At 46.1% G+C, this 13,135-nt stretch overlaps 1 protein-coding gene across 2 annotated transcripts in view; it reads left to right on the top strand.

The window, feature by feature from the left end:
• The window catches only part of SRPX (sushi repeat containing protein X-linked), a 99,339-nt gene that overhangs the window by 53,001 nt on the left and 33,203 nt on the right, over nucleotides 1-13,135 (top strand). For both annotated transcript variants that reach the window (XM_032620864.1, XM_032620865.1), the window contains one exon: nucleotides 10,229-10,355. In XM_032620864.1, the coding sequence (XP_032476755.1) occupies nucleotides 10,229-10,355 (127 nt within the window). The remainder of the gene's footprint in view (nucleotides 1-10,228; nucleotides 10,356-13,135) is intronic.

Below are 13,135 nucleotides of genomic sequence, written 5' to 3'. Positions count from 1 at the left end.
AATTATTCGTCCTGGGGTCCCATCTTTTGTACTCTAGGATGCTTAGCAGAGCCTTGGCTTTTACCCACTAGATGCCAGTAACATCTCCCCCCAACTCCCACTTGTGACAACCAAAAATGTCTTCAGACGTTGTCAAATGTCCCCTGGAGAGAGGAGAGGAAGGAGAAAAATCACTCCCCCCAGCTCCTTGAGAATCACCCATCTAGGAGCAGTGGGTCCCTTCTCCCCACCCCCGCCCCTGCTACTTATTAGAATCACCTGAGTATCTTTTGGAACCTAGCCATGCCTTGGTCCAACCCTAGAGATTCTGATTCAATTAGTCTGATGTGGGACAGCTGGAGGAGGTGAGTGGCATTATAAAAGCTTCCCAGGTGGCTTTCATATGCAGCCAGGATCCAGGACCATTGTCTGAGAGCAGTGGATCTCAGAGTATGGTCCCCTGATCAGAAACATCAACATCAGAAATGCAGATTTCCGGACCTGCAGGACTGCTGGATTCTGATGCTCTAAAGGTTGAGAACCTGCCTTAGAAGATCAAATTTGGGAAGAACTTTAGTACCTTTTTACTCAAAATAGTGCCCAGCAGTTTCAGCACCAGCAGGAAGCCTGTTGGAAATGGAGAATCTTGGGACCCATTCGAAGCTGGCAGATCAAAATCCATATTTTAAGAAGATCCCCAGGGGATTCCTATGTCCTTTAAACATTGGGGCAGACTGCTCTGGGACAGTGGTTTTCAACTTTGGCTGCCATTTAAATCTGAATATCTGGGGCCCTGGTATTTTTCCAAAACTCCCCCAAGTAGTTGAAAACCACTGTCCCAGGAGACTGTTTACTCATAAAGCGTTAGAGCTGCCAGGACCCACCCCAGCAGAACATTCTAGTCCAATCCCCCATCTACGGATGAGGCCTGAGAGGTCACCTGACTTGCTTGATGTTGTGTAGAGCCAAGCCTATGTCTCCAGGCTTTCAGGCTCAAAGTCCCTGAATCCAGAGACAGCTCTGGCACTGAGGTGCCGAGGCAGCTGGCCACAGGAGCCTGGCTCCTACCCTGCTTGGGTCTGCCCATCCTCCAGAGAGTCCTTCAGCTCAGTCTGCCTGTGTGTGCTTTACTCCAAGGACTCCTTCCTGACTGCTCAGAGCCTGGAGCAGATACTTCAGGAATGAGACTGAAACTGGATGCTACCCTCTGGGGGCAGTTGTACAACAACTCCTCTGGCCTTGGTCCCCAGGGTGTGTTCATGATGGTACCACTGTCCACTGTATCCTTTGGCAGCATCAGCCGTTCTTACTCTGCAGTTATGTGGTTAATGAGCTATAGCCAGGGGACCTGGCCAAGATATTGTTGCAGGAAGGGGGACCCCTTCCAGGGCCCGAGCGTGGGCTCTTGTCTAACACCCGGAAATGAGTTGTCCGAGGAGACACACGTGCTGACAAAGCAAAAGACTTTATTGGGAAGGGGCGCTTTAGGGGAGAGCAGGAGGGTAAGGGAACCCAGGAGAACGGCTCTGTCACGTGGCTCGCAGTCTCAGGTTTTAAGGTAATGATGTTAGCTTTCTGGGTTGTCTCTGGCCAATCATCTTGCTCGTGCCCATATTTGGTCTGACTCAGGGTCCTGCCTGGTGGCGCACGCATCTCTCAGCCAAGATGGATTCCAGCGTGAGGGTTTCTGGGAGGTCAGGGCAGGACATATCGTCTCTTCCCTCCTCCTTTCAGCCCCTCCCGAATTCTTCCAGGTTAGGTTTTTTTTTTTGGCTGCGTTTGGGTCTTTGTTGCTGCGCGTGGGCTTTCTCTAGTTGTGGCAAGCGGGGCTACTCTTCGTTGTGGTGTGCAGGCTTCTCATTGTGGTGGCTTCTCTTGTTGTGGATCACGGGCTCTAGGCTCGAGGGCTTCAGTAGTTGTGGCACATGGGCTCAGTAGTTGTGGCTCCTGAGCTCTAGAGCGCAGGCTCAGTAGTTGTGGTGCACGGGCTTCATTGCTCGGCGGCATGCGGGATCTTCCCGGACCAGGGCTCGAACCCACGTACCCTACATTGGCAGGTGGATTCCTAACCACTGTGCCACCAGGGAAGTCCCCAGTTTAGTTTTACAAACATACTATGGGCTGGCATGTCTTGTCCTCCCTCCTTTTGGCCCCTCCCGAATTCTCCCTGTTAGTTTTCAGCAGCAGCAGCGCTGCGTTCTTTGTCGGGACCTCCTGCTGTGAGAAAACCCAGGCAAGCGGTTGTCATCGGGCCTGGCCAAGGCAGGCAGTTTTGGTCAATTGTTCCCCACCAATGTGAGCAAAAACCTTCTACATCAGAGTCACAGCCTGGACCTTACCTTGTATCCATCTGACAAGAGCACCAGGTCCAAATAATTACTCAGATAACCGACTCAGATTCATTCCGAGCTTCTCTTTTTCTAGGATTTAGGTAGGAGTTTGAATTGATCAGTAACTAGGAAGAAAGAAACCATTCTAGGTATTTCCAGCAGAAGAGAATTTAATAAGGGGCATTGGTTACAAAAACATAGGAAGAGCTGGAGGAGCAAAAGAGGAAAAACATTGTTACGAGGGATTAGTTACAGCAGAAACCCATAGCAACCAAGGGCTGGGGGAGCACAAGTGGCCTGGTAGTGTTACCCCAAATCCAGAAGCTCACGCTGATGTTGACATGTCTGTACCTGACACCATCATGGATGAGAATGAAGCCAGGAGCCCAGGAAGCCCTCACTGAAGCCCCTACCAGAAGCATAATGGCTTCCATCTGTTTCCTGCCTTCTATTCTCATGAGTGCCTCCTCCCATTGGCAAACCTAGCTGGTACCCAGCTGGCAGAAGGAGTCCAAGAAATGTCATTTCGTGACTTTTAGCACAGGCAGTAAAAGGGAGATGATAGAAAAACTGAGCACCAACAGAATCTTTGGCACAGCAACCATTTTCTGAGGTCTTAGACATCTCCCCGTGAATTACTGTACTTCTCGGCAAGGAGAAGAACGCAGAGCAGCCCCGCTCAGCCAGTGCAGGTAGGATAGCGCCCAGGCTGTGAGCTCTGGACACGCTCCTTTGGAAGGACATGACTTCAGGCCAGATGTTCAGGTCAGAAGAGCCCGTCACAGATGTTGCTTTCACTCTCTCCCCTGTGACTTGGTATGTGCAAGCTAGCTCTTCAGAACAAGCTCTCCCCCCCATTTTGGACTCTCTCTTTCCTCACATTGGAAGGGCCAGAGGTGATGGGATGGGAGGAGATACACATCTTCATGCTGAGCAAGCTTTGGCAGAATCTTCTAGGGATCACACTGTTCAGATGTCCAGATTGTGTGCAACAGTGGAAAGAAAATGCTGATTATTCGCAAAAAGCAACAAGCATGTCTTAAGCCAGACCAGATGGGCCTGGAACCTTCCCAGAGGGAGAGAGAAAGAACTAAGAAATGAACCCCAGTTTCAGGGCATTTATCTTAGAGCGGGCCAGGGCAAGGTTCAGGCATCTTTGGGGGAAGGGGAATTTGTGCGCGCAGTGAGGGGGGGTGGGTAATGGTGAAAAGGGGACCCGTGAGCCACAAGAGAGCAATGAGCTCCCAGGAAAAGGAGAGAAATGGACAAAGCAAGCAGGCGATTCTTTCTTAGATTTTGTGACAGATAAGCTGGAGCTTGTCCCCGGTGAATTTTACTGCAGGGCTGTCATGGATACTTTTGGCTTTAAATGTATTATTAAATTCGTTTAATGACTTTGTTTGTGTGTTGGCAAGGCTCAGGGGTCCTTGAGCACAACTCAGAGCCTCAGCCTAGTTTAGGAGCTGACACATGGTGGCCGAGCATTTCCCAGATTTCCACACAGCCTTGAACAGTGCCTCTGGGCCAGAGCTGTACTGAGTGCTGAGGAAATCGTCTCAGTTCTCCTCCAGATCTGGAGGGACGAGAGAACACTGGGCTTACTTTTCGCTCTGAGGTGGTGGTCTTTTCACTTTTCACTCTGTGGTCTGGCTAATTTGAAAGGACCGCAAGTTAAAACTCATTCTCTTAGGCAGCCCACACTCTGGCAGTGGGCTCAAATCCATGGTTATTTCAGAAACAGATATAGATAGAAATCAGTCAGTGTGGGAGAAACAACACACTGCAAATTGCAGGAGGGTAAAATATTTAGAGAGCCGCAACTTCCACTGATATAAAAAAAAGTAAACCATAGAATGTAATAACTATTGTTTGGGGGGATTTTTTTTTCTTTTTTCCATTTTTAGTTCATTTCGGTTACATTGGCATTTAGATCGAACAATGGACAGTTAGAATTACAAGGCCCCATCTAGAGACCAGATTTTGAGTAGACACACGATTTCTCCTTTAGACCAACAGTTTTTCCTAGGCCAAAAGAGAAAGAGACCAAAATTCAAGTAAGTTTAAAATCCATGGGCAATGAAAACCGAGCAGGTATCTTTGGACATGCAGGGAGCCCCATTTCGTTTTTTAACAAAGGTCCACATACAAACCAACTTGGTTTTTGGAATTACTCTTTGCTTGTTTTATATTTCCTACAGAATGGAATAGTTGGAGAGTTAACACAAATGGAAGTCTGGAATAAAAAAAATCTGTGATTTTAGATTTGAAAACTGATGGAATACGTTTCTGGCCTCCCAATCATCTGACAGCTGGGTTGACCCAATGACCCACAAGGAAGTTTGCTGGGCTGAATGGTATTATTTCCCGAGATTCAGTTGAGGATACAGATATCATGGGGCTAAGAATAAATGTGTCAGTGCATTGTTGTAGATGCTCTTAAATCATATTGAATTTTTCCTGGGTTGACAAATACACATTTTCTTGCAAACTTTCAGGAAGCTAGTTTCAGCTTTGCAACAAGTTGCAGTTTTTAGTTTGGTATCTTGCTTCTGGTGATAGTGACTTCTAATTGTGGAGTTCTTTGCTTCTCTTCTAGACTCTTCTGTCCATTGGGGAAAGTTTTCTAATACCTCATGGTGCCAAAGAAATGGAACCACATTCCAGAGACATCCGCAAGGATTACACTCTAGCTGGGGGAGGCAAGCAATGGGGCAAGTTTTCCGTGTCCAGGTTTGTTCTGCCTCTGCCCTTTCCTCCTGTGCCCCAGGAAATGACCGCCACCTTCCTCCATCACCAACCTGCCAAAATTCCCCATCCAAACAACCGTGAAGAATACCATGGTTGTTTGAAACCACTAAGTTTTGTGTGGTCAGTTGTTTGGATGGGGAATTTCGGCAGGGCTTGGTGGCTCACCTCTGTTCCACATAGTAATGGCTGAAGTGCCTGATTGGGGCTGGAGGATCCAAGTTGGCTTCACTCCCATGTCTGGCATCTCACTCAGAGGCGGCTGTACTGGCTGGCATTTGACTGAGTCTCTTTCTCTCTCCCTTCATAATTTCTCAGTTTCTCCACATGGCCTCTCCAGTCAGATAATTGGACTTCCTTAGATAGCAGCTGGCTTCTGAGATAGTGAACAGCGGAAGGTGCCAGACTCTTTAAGGGCCTACACCTGGGACTGGCGTGGGGTCACTTTCCCTGCATTCTGTTAGTCAAAGCAAGTCACAAGCCTGGCACAGATTCAGAGGGAGGGGAAACAGACTCCATCTCTTGCTAGGAGGAGCTGCATGTATATAAGGGGATTATGGGTGGCCATCTTTGCAGGAAATTCGCCAGAGTATCCTTTGTTAGAAATCAGAGCTTAGAAATCATTAATGATATACATCTTGGAAGATGCCATACCAAATTTGAAAAAAAAAAAAAAAAAAAAAGGTGTGATTGCTTATATCCCAGTTCACATACTATTAACAAGGCCAAAGTCATAATGCCCTAAGCAAGATAGAAGTTCTGTTCTCGTATAAATGTTTGTCCGGGGCAGTGTCCTAGACCCAGACTCCTTCTCATTTGTCCTTCCATCCTCAACTTGCCACTTTCATCCCACAGTCGAAGATGCTGTTCCGGCTCCCCACCCCATGGACATTCAAACCAGGGTGGAAGCGGGGGTAGCCACACATACTTTTTGAAAAGCACATCACTTCTTCTGACAACCCACTGGTGGAAGCCATCCCATGGCCACACCTAACTTCAGACAAGCCTGGGAAATATAGTCTTTATTCTGGAGGGCCACAGGCCCGGGGAAACTTCTTTTGTGCTAAAAAAAGAAGGGGGATGGGAGAGCGGGTGAACACATCGACTGTACAGATTGAGAGGAAGTTGGTGTAAAAGATCAAGGGAGAAAAAGATTAGTTAAAAAGCCAGTTGGTGTAAATCAACTATACTTCAATAAAATAAAATTTTAAATTCAACAAAAAATCATATTATATACCATATAGGTAAAAGTATTTATAGAAACAATTTGCTTAAAAATTGAGGTTCTCATTGCAATAATCAGTTGTATTTAATAAAGAAAATGTATAAGATAGTTCCCAAACGTAAATCCAGTTGGAATGAGTTATGGAGGACATCAGAGAGGAAAGGAGCATCAAATGGAGTCTGCTTGCTGTGAGCAGCTGTGATGATCCTTTACATTCTTGAGATAAGAATATCACCTTGGGCTTCCCTGGTGGCGCAGTGGTTGAGAGTCCGCCTGCCGATGCAGGGGACACGGGTTTGTGCCCCGGTCTGGGAAGAACCCATGTGCCGCGGAGCGGCTGGGCCCGTGAGCCATGGCCGCTGAGCCTGCGCTCCGCAGCGGGAGAGGCCACAACAGTGAAAAAAGAAAAAAAAAAAAAAAAAGAATATCACCTTGTCTTAGAATGAGGTGGAGGGAGTGAAGAACGCGCATCCCCACTCCAGGTGAGGCAGTCCCAGACACAAGTTACTGTTATGTTCTGAAGCACCTATTCTTCATACCTCTAACAGTCATGTTCAAACACAGGTCTCCGCTGGAAAACATTATTTAAGCAAACATTTTAGGATGCAGTTAATTTATAACCTTAGTTTAAAGGGTTTTTTCCCCCTTGTTATCTGTTGGCCAGAACATTGCCCTTTTCACCCTCTTTCTTATTTCCACTACCTACCACCTACCACCTACCTGGTTAGACATGTTCAATATTCCCAGGTATATAGTTTAGCTTCTCAGATAAACAGTAGTTGATAGAGTGCAGTATATTTGTTTCTGATATTTTTATATGCAGAGAAGAAACTAGAGCACGGAGGAGGGAGACAGTTTGTCAGATGTCTCCAGTGAGTGGGGCAGAGGCCAGGCTTTTCTGTGCAGAGTCGCACAGTTGCCACACAATAACTGGCTCTGTGGGCATCCTGACTCAACAAGGAATCATGATTCAGTTTCTATAGTAACTTCGTTTATTTCATTCATGGAAATTTATAATAACTTAGAAAAAGCAATGATGGCCATGGCTGTATAATACTAGGCTTCAGTCCTGGAGCATCTGGGGAAGGGCAGGCCAGCTGGTCTCTTGAGCTGAAAGAGAGGCCATGACGCTGGAGGATGCAACAGAGTTCAGTCCTGCTGCCGCTCTTAAAGGATGTAAGGGGAAGCTGGAGCCGGCGACCGTGGAAGAATGTGTGTGCAGAGGATGGAGGAAAACGCTAGGTCAGCGGCAGGCAGACATACAGAAGTGTTCGGCTGATTAAAATAATTGAAAAAGATGCGATCATGGCTTAGAATCTCAGACCACAAAGAAATTCCAAAAGAGAGGAGATGCTTCCCGGTCTATAAATGGGGATGATAATAACAGTACTTAGTCTAGTAGGTGGTGGCGAGAATTCAATGAAATAATGCAGGGATAGTACTTCGCCTGGGGTGGACAGGTAGGAGGGTTCAGTAAATATTAGCTATTATTTTTAGTGCTTTATTTCTTCTTGTTTCTGGCTTGGAGGAACACCACTTCTGAAAAATTAGGCCAGTTTCAGCAGATCATTGTTAGCTGTCAGAAGCTGGCTTTCAGAAGCTCTGAGACTCTTCACCCAGATAACCTAATTTGGAGTGCTGTTTGCTCAGTGACAATGTCAAGTTTATAGGGAAGACAACCCAGCCTATCATCCAGCTGTTTAGTTTACATGACACAGAGGGTAAGAGTATCTCTTCACTCTGACAGTGTCGCTCCAAGAAAATCTGGTAACACTAAGTAATTTTACAGTGAAATCTATCTCCTCTCCTCAGCCCCTCCCTTTTGGCTTTAAATTTTTTAAAAATAAATATGCTTTCTATTATGAGGTTGCCAACTGTATTTGGCCAGCAGGGGGCAGGTATTGTACACTTGTCTTCCTGATTCACCCAAAGCTGTGAAATGTTCATCTGAATTGTAAAGTATGTCTTCTATTACCTGTCACAGTAAAACCAGAAAAAGGGGGATTATTTTTAAAAACGTATCAACTGAAAATAGACACCTCTAATGTATTTAAAGCAGCTTCCATTGCACCATCACATTTATAAACTTTATCAATTCTAAGAAGCATGTTTTTTTTCACATTTTACTATCCCTGGAATTAGGATGCATCTCGCAATCGATAGTGACTTAGATTCAATAAAATATGGTAGTTATTCAATTTAGGATTAGTATATTAGGGCTGTAAATTCACACTCCATTGAAGCATGCCGTAGAATGAAAATGAATTTGGATAGCTGAAGACAAAATTGTTTAACAAATTATTCATAATTTCTTACCCTAAATAAAATGAGAAGTTATTAGACAAGACACAGGAGAAAGTATATGAAGACTTTACTTGGTGCATTTAGTCTCTCAAAGGTGTTTGTAATTCAGAATCGAATGACATTTCATTTTCATTCAGGCTGTAGTAGCATGTAAATAATTACCAGCTGACATGTAAAGCAATGCAAATCTACATGTTGTTAATTTACTCTGCCCTCTTTAAATACATTCTCTACCTATTCAGAATCATCCAGTAGAATTTGCCAAAGTTTGAATTCCCCCTTCTTCTGATTTCACTTTAGCTATAATAAGATGAAATCTAAGGGAGTGAGGAATTGACATCTCATTTATTGCTAGCCCTCATTATCAACCCATCCTTGATAGTGAGGGGGCAGAAATTCTATTACCAGGTAGGGAAACTATTTGGGAGGTCTTTGGAGGGTCAGAACCAAGGTAAAACTGCTGTCCCGAAATACAAAGGCATAAGTGTGGTCCAGTGGCAGTTGGAGGGGAGAGTGGACCCAGACAGATCATTGTTTAAGATATTGAGGAGTATGTTGGGGATAGACATAGCCAGGAGAGAGAGAGCTGGTTCCAGGGGTAAGTGCTCTAATTTGGGTTATAATTCACATTATCATTATTTACATGCCTGGCCTTAAATAAATCACTCTGAGCCTCAGTTTCCATATCTGTAAAATGAGAGCATTGGGTAATTCTTTTAAGCCTCCATAGCATTTACTTTTTTTAAAATAAGTAAATAAATAAATTTATTTATTTTTTGGCTGCGTTGGGTCTTCGTTGCTGTGCACAGGCTTTCTCTAGTTGCGGTGAGCGGGGGCTACTTTTCATTGTGGTGCGTGGGCTTCTCATTGCGGTGGCTTCTCTTGTTGTGGAGCACGGGCTCTAGGCGCGCGGGCTTCAGTAGTTGTGGCGCATGGGCTTAGTTGCTCCGCGGCATGTGGGATCTTCCCCGACCAGGGCTCGAACCCGTGTCTCCTGCATTGGCAGGCGGATTCTTAACCACTGCGCCACCAGGGAAGTCCCTATAGCATTTACTTTTATATAGCCTGGGGCAGTGTCATTTTATACCTCGTGTCATATTTCACATATGGTAACATGATCCCCAACAGACTGTAGACTTGCCTTTGTGCCTGCCCAAACCCAGCAGTTAGAATGATGCCTTGGGGAAGGCAGGTACTCACTAAAGATTTGTTGCCTTGAATTGAATGGAACTAGATGATACCTAAGGCACCTTTCTCTAGTCTCCTATGACGCTGTCTTTAAAGCGGGAGGGACTCAGAATGGCTGAATGACTTCTAGTCGAGTAACTGCCATATTGCCAAGTCAGCAGGCAGAGTTTGGAAGTCTGGGGAAGAAGTTGCTGTAGCTAATAAATTACCCCACGAGACACCTAGCAAGGCCAGCTGATTGCAGGTTTAGCAATGCACAGGTGAGTACTCAATCTTTAAAACTCAGCAGGCAAGAAGGGGCAAGATGAAGGGAGGGAAGAGAAATACAGAGGGGTGAAGAAACCCTTCAAAAGTGGGGAGCACCTAGACCTTTGGGCATGTCAAATGCTGGGTGTTGAACCCCAGGTTGATGAGATATTTCCTGCTGATGGCGAGAATATTCTGGTTCTGTTTGCAGATATAGAACCTCCTAGAATCAAGTGCCCAAGTGTGAAGGAACGCATTGCGGAACCCAATAAATTGACAGTCCGGGTGTCCTGGGAGACCCCTGAGGGAAGAGACACAGCAGATGGCATTCTCACTGAGTAAGTGCAACTTGGCAGCTGGAATGATGCTGCCTCTTTTTTGTGAGACATTCACCACCCAGAGTCAGGAAGTGTATCTATGCTGGTCAGTTAATGCTTTCAGACTCAGTACAGCACTCTTTCAGCCATTCCTCATTCATTTCTTTATTTTTCTTCACCGTCCGACATACTATATTTTTCACTTTCGTATTTGTTTATTGCCTGTCTCCACTACAGTATGTTCGCTGCCATATCCCTAATGCGCAGAACCATGCCTAGCACATAGTTGGTACTCAGTAAATATCTGTCAAAGGAAAGAAAGGAAGTAAGACGACGGGGTGGTGGGAAGAAGGGAGGAGAAGAGACGGAAGGAGGAAGAGGAAGCCAACTGGTAAATTCAGGGATAGACTCACCCCCATTGCCTGCCAGGGGCCCCTGCCCAGACCTTCCTAAGCCACCACCTCGCTGGGAACCTCTGTGTCTCCCAGGCGGAGCCCGATGTTGCCCCCCTTGTGCTCTGTGAGTCTATCCCTTGTGTTTTGGCACCTGCTTCTTTCAAAACATTTGATTTTTATTTTTTAAAACTTGCAACCACATTAAACACTTAAAGAAGCAGCTTTAAAAAAAAAAAAAGAGATGGGGGCTTCCCTGGTGGCGCAGTGGTTGAGAGTCCGCCTGCCGATGCAGGGGACGCGGGTTCGTGCCCCGGTCCGGGAAGATCCCACATGCCGCGGAGCGGCTGGGCCCGTGAGCCATGGCCGCTGAGCCTGCGCGTCCGGAGCGTGTGCTCCGCAACGGGAGAGGCCGCAACAGTGAGAGGCCTGCGTACCGCAAAAAAAAAAAAGAAAGAAAGTAAAAGGAGACGGGATCTTCTGCCTTCTTCCTTTCCCCCATTCTCCAGGACCAACTGCATGAGTAGTTTGAAATACATCCCAAATGTTTTTAAAAATGGGTGGTTCCCTTCGGTGAAGTTCAGCCACATGTTGTTCTAATCTAGCATATGGGCCTGTGCCCCTGCGGCTATTTGCTGGGCCCCCACCTTCCCTGAAGGCCACTACTTCATGTCAGCACGTTCACATCCATGCCTTAAAGTTCACCGTCCTGCTAGACCTCCTTACCGAGTTTCCATCTGTGGGCAAAGAATACCTCTGACTTACCCCCCGGTGAGCCATACAGCAGGGAAAGACTTTCTAGAATCCTGTCAACCCAGGCTGGGCAAGAGGAAATGTTTTAGAGCGATTATTAGTCATAATAGAACATCTTCAACTAGCAAGAGCCTGAGTCTCTCACCCGTAGCAGGACATTTTGTTCCCGCAGCCTGATAATGATCTCCCTGTGCACCATCTAGCTTAGATCATAATTGTTATGTTTCCCCTTGTAACTCCTCAAAGATAAACTTTGAGTATTAAGAAAAGTATTTATTTGTTGTTGTATACACGTCACAAACCCCTAAGGAGAAACTTTAGGCAATTGGGATGAAAAAATAAATCACAGTTGATAGAATCAGGGATTGGGTTTTAACTATCGTTGAATCTTTTGGGACCCAGCACAATGCCTGGCTAACCCCTAGTCCATAATAGGTTCTTACATTTTTTTCACAACTGTGATTGCTATTGAAATCTGGTATAATAAACACACAATATCAGGTCATCAGATGACTCTATCAAACAAGGATATTCACCTTGGCATGCCTGTGGGTAACCTGTGTGTTATGGTTAGAAATGTGACTTTTTTTTTTTTTTTTTTTTTTGCGGTACGCGGGCCTCTCACTGTTGTGGCCTCTCCCGTCGTGGAGCACGGGTCCGGCTGCGCAGGCTCAGCGGCCATGGCTCACGGGCCCAGCCGCTCCGTGGCATGTGGGATCCTCCCGGACCGGGGCACGAACCCGTGTCCCCTGCAACGGCAGGCAAACTCTCAACCACTGCGCCACCAGGGAAGCCCAGAAATGTGACATTTTGAAGGCGCGTCTTAGTAGCCCCGACGCCTCTGTTCAGAGCAGCTGTCGGCTTCCTGAGCTCTACAGCTCAGAGCCGGCGGAGGCGTGGAGCAGGACGCTTCCTTGGGCAGAACGAGGGGTTCAGAGAAGGCCGTCTTACCCCCTTTTCAGCTCTTGCTTGGCCTCCTTGCTTCTCTGACATTTCTCTTCCCCATGTGTTTTGGAAGCTCCTGTTATATAGTCCCCTTCTAGGAGGGAAGGTTCTAGTGTCAGGCACTGAGACAAGTGCTTCCTGTGAGCTCCCTTAGTTACTCCTTATGACTGTTATTTGCATGTCAGATGAAAGAGTGTCTCCAAGAGGTGAGCAGCCACTCACGTTGGAAGTCTGATTCCTTTCAGGTTTATCTGCTTTTAAATTGTGCTTCTTGAGGACCTTAAAGCATCTAAGGTTCAAAGTGACACGTCTCTAATGGTGGGATTTCTGGCACTTTCCTAACACCCCTCACTTCACCCTTTTACAAGTAAACAGCTACCTTGTCCACCTATGTGGAAGGTTCTCCTCAATGGTGACAGTGATAACTTCACATGCCTATTATTAGCCAATATTCTCATTATTTCTAAGAAGTATAGAGAGAAGGGAAATTATCTATTGAAAAACAAACAAAACCTGGCATTTGATCATGTTGTACCTACTGCTGCTCTTATCAGACAACCAAGAAGAAAGATGCAGGAGTCACCCATGCTGTGTGACCTTGGGCAAGTTCCTTGATCTTTTGGTGCCTCAATTTCCTCACCTGTGAAATGTGGATAATGATGCCTACCTCATGGGGTTGTTGTGAGGATTAAATAAACTAATATATGTAAA

The sequence above is a fragment of the Phocoena sinus genome, chromosome X (genome assembly GCF_008692025.1).
Source record: "Phocoena sinus isolate mPhoSin1 chromosome X, mPhoSin1.pri, whole genome shotgun sequence".
In the NCBI taxonomy this organism is placed as follows: Eukaryota; Metazoa; Chordata; class Mammalia; order Artiodactyla; family Phocoenidae; genus Phocoena; species Phocoena sinus.
The sequence above is the reverse complement of the archived record's forward strand: the minus strand, read 5'-3'. Positions and strand labels throughout refer to the sequence as shown.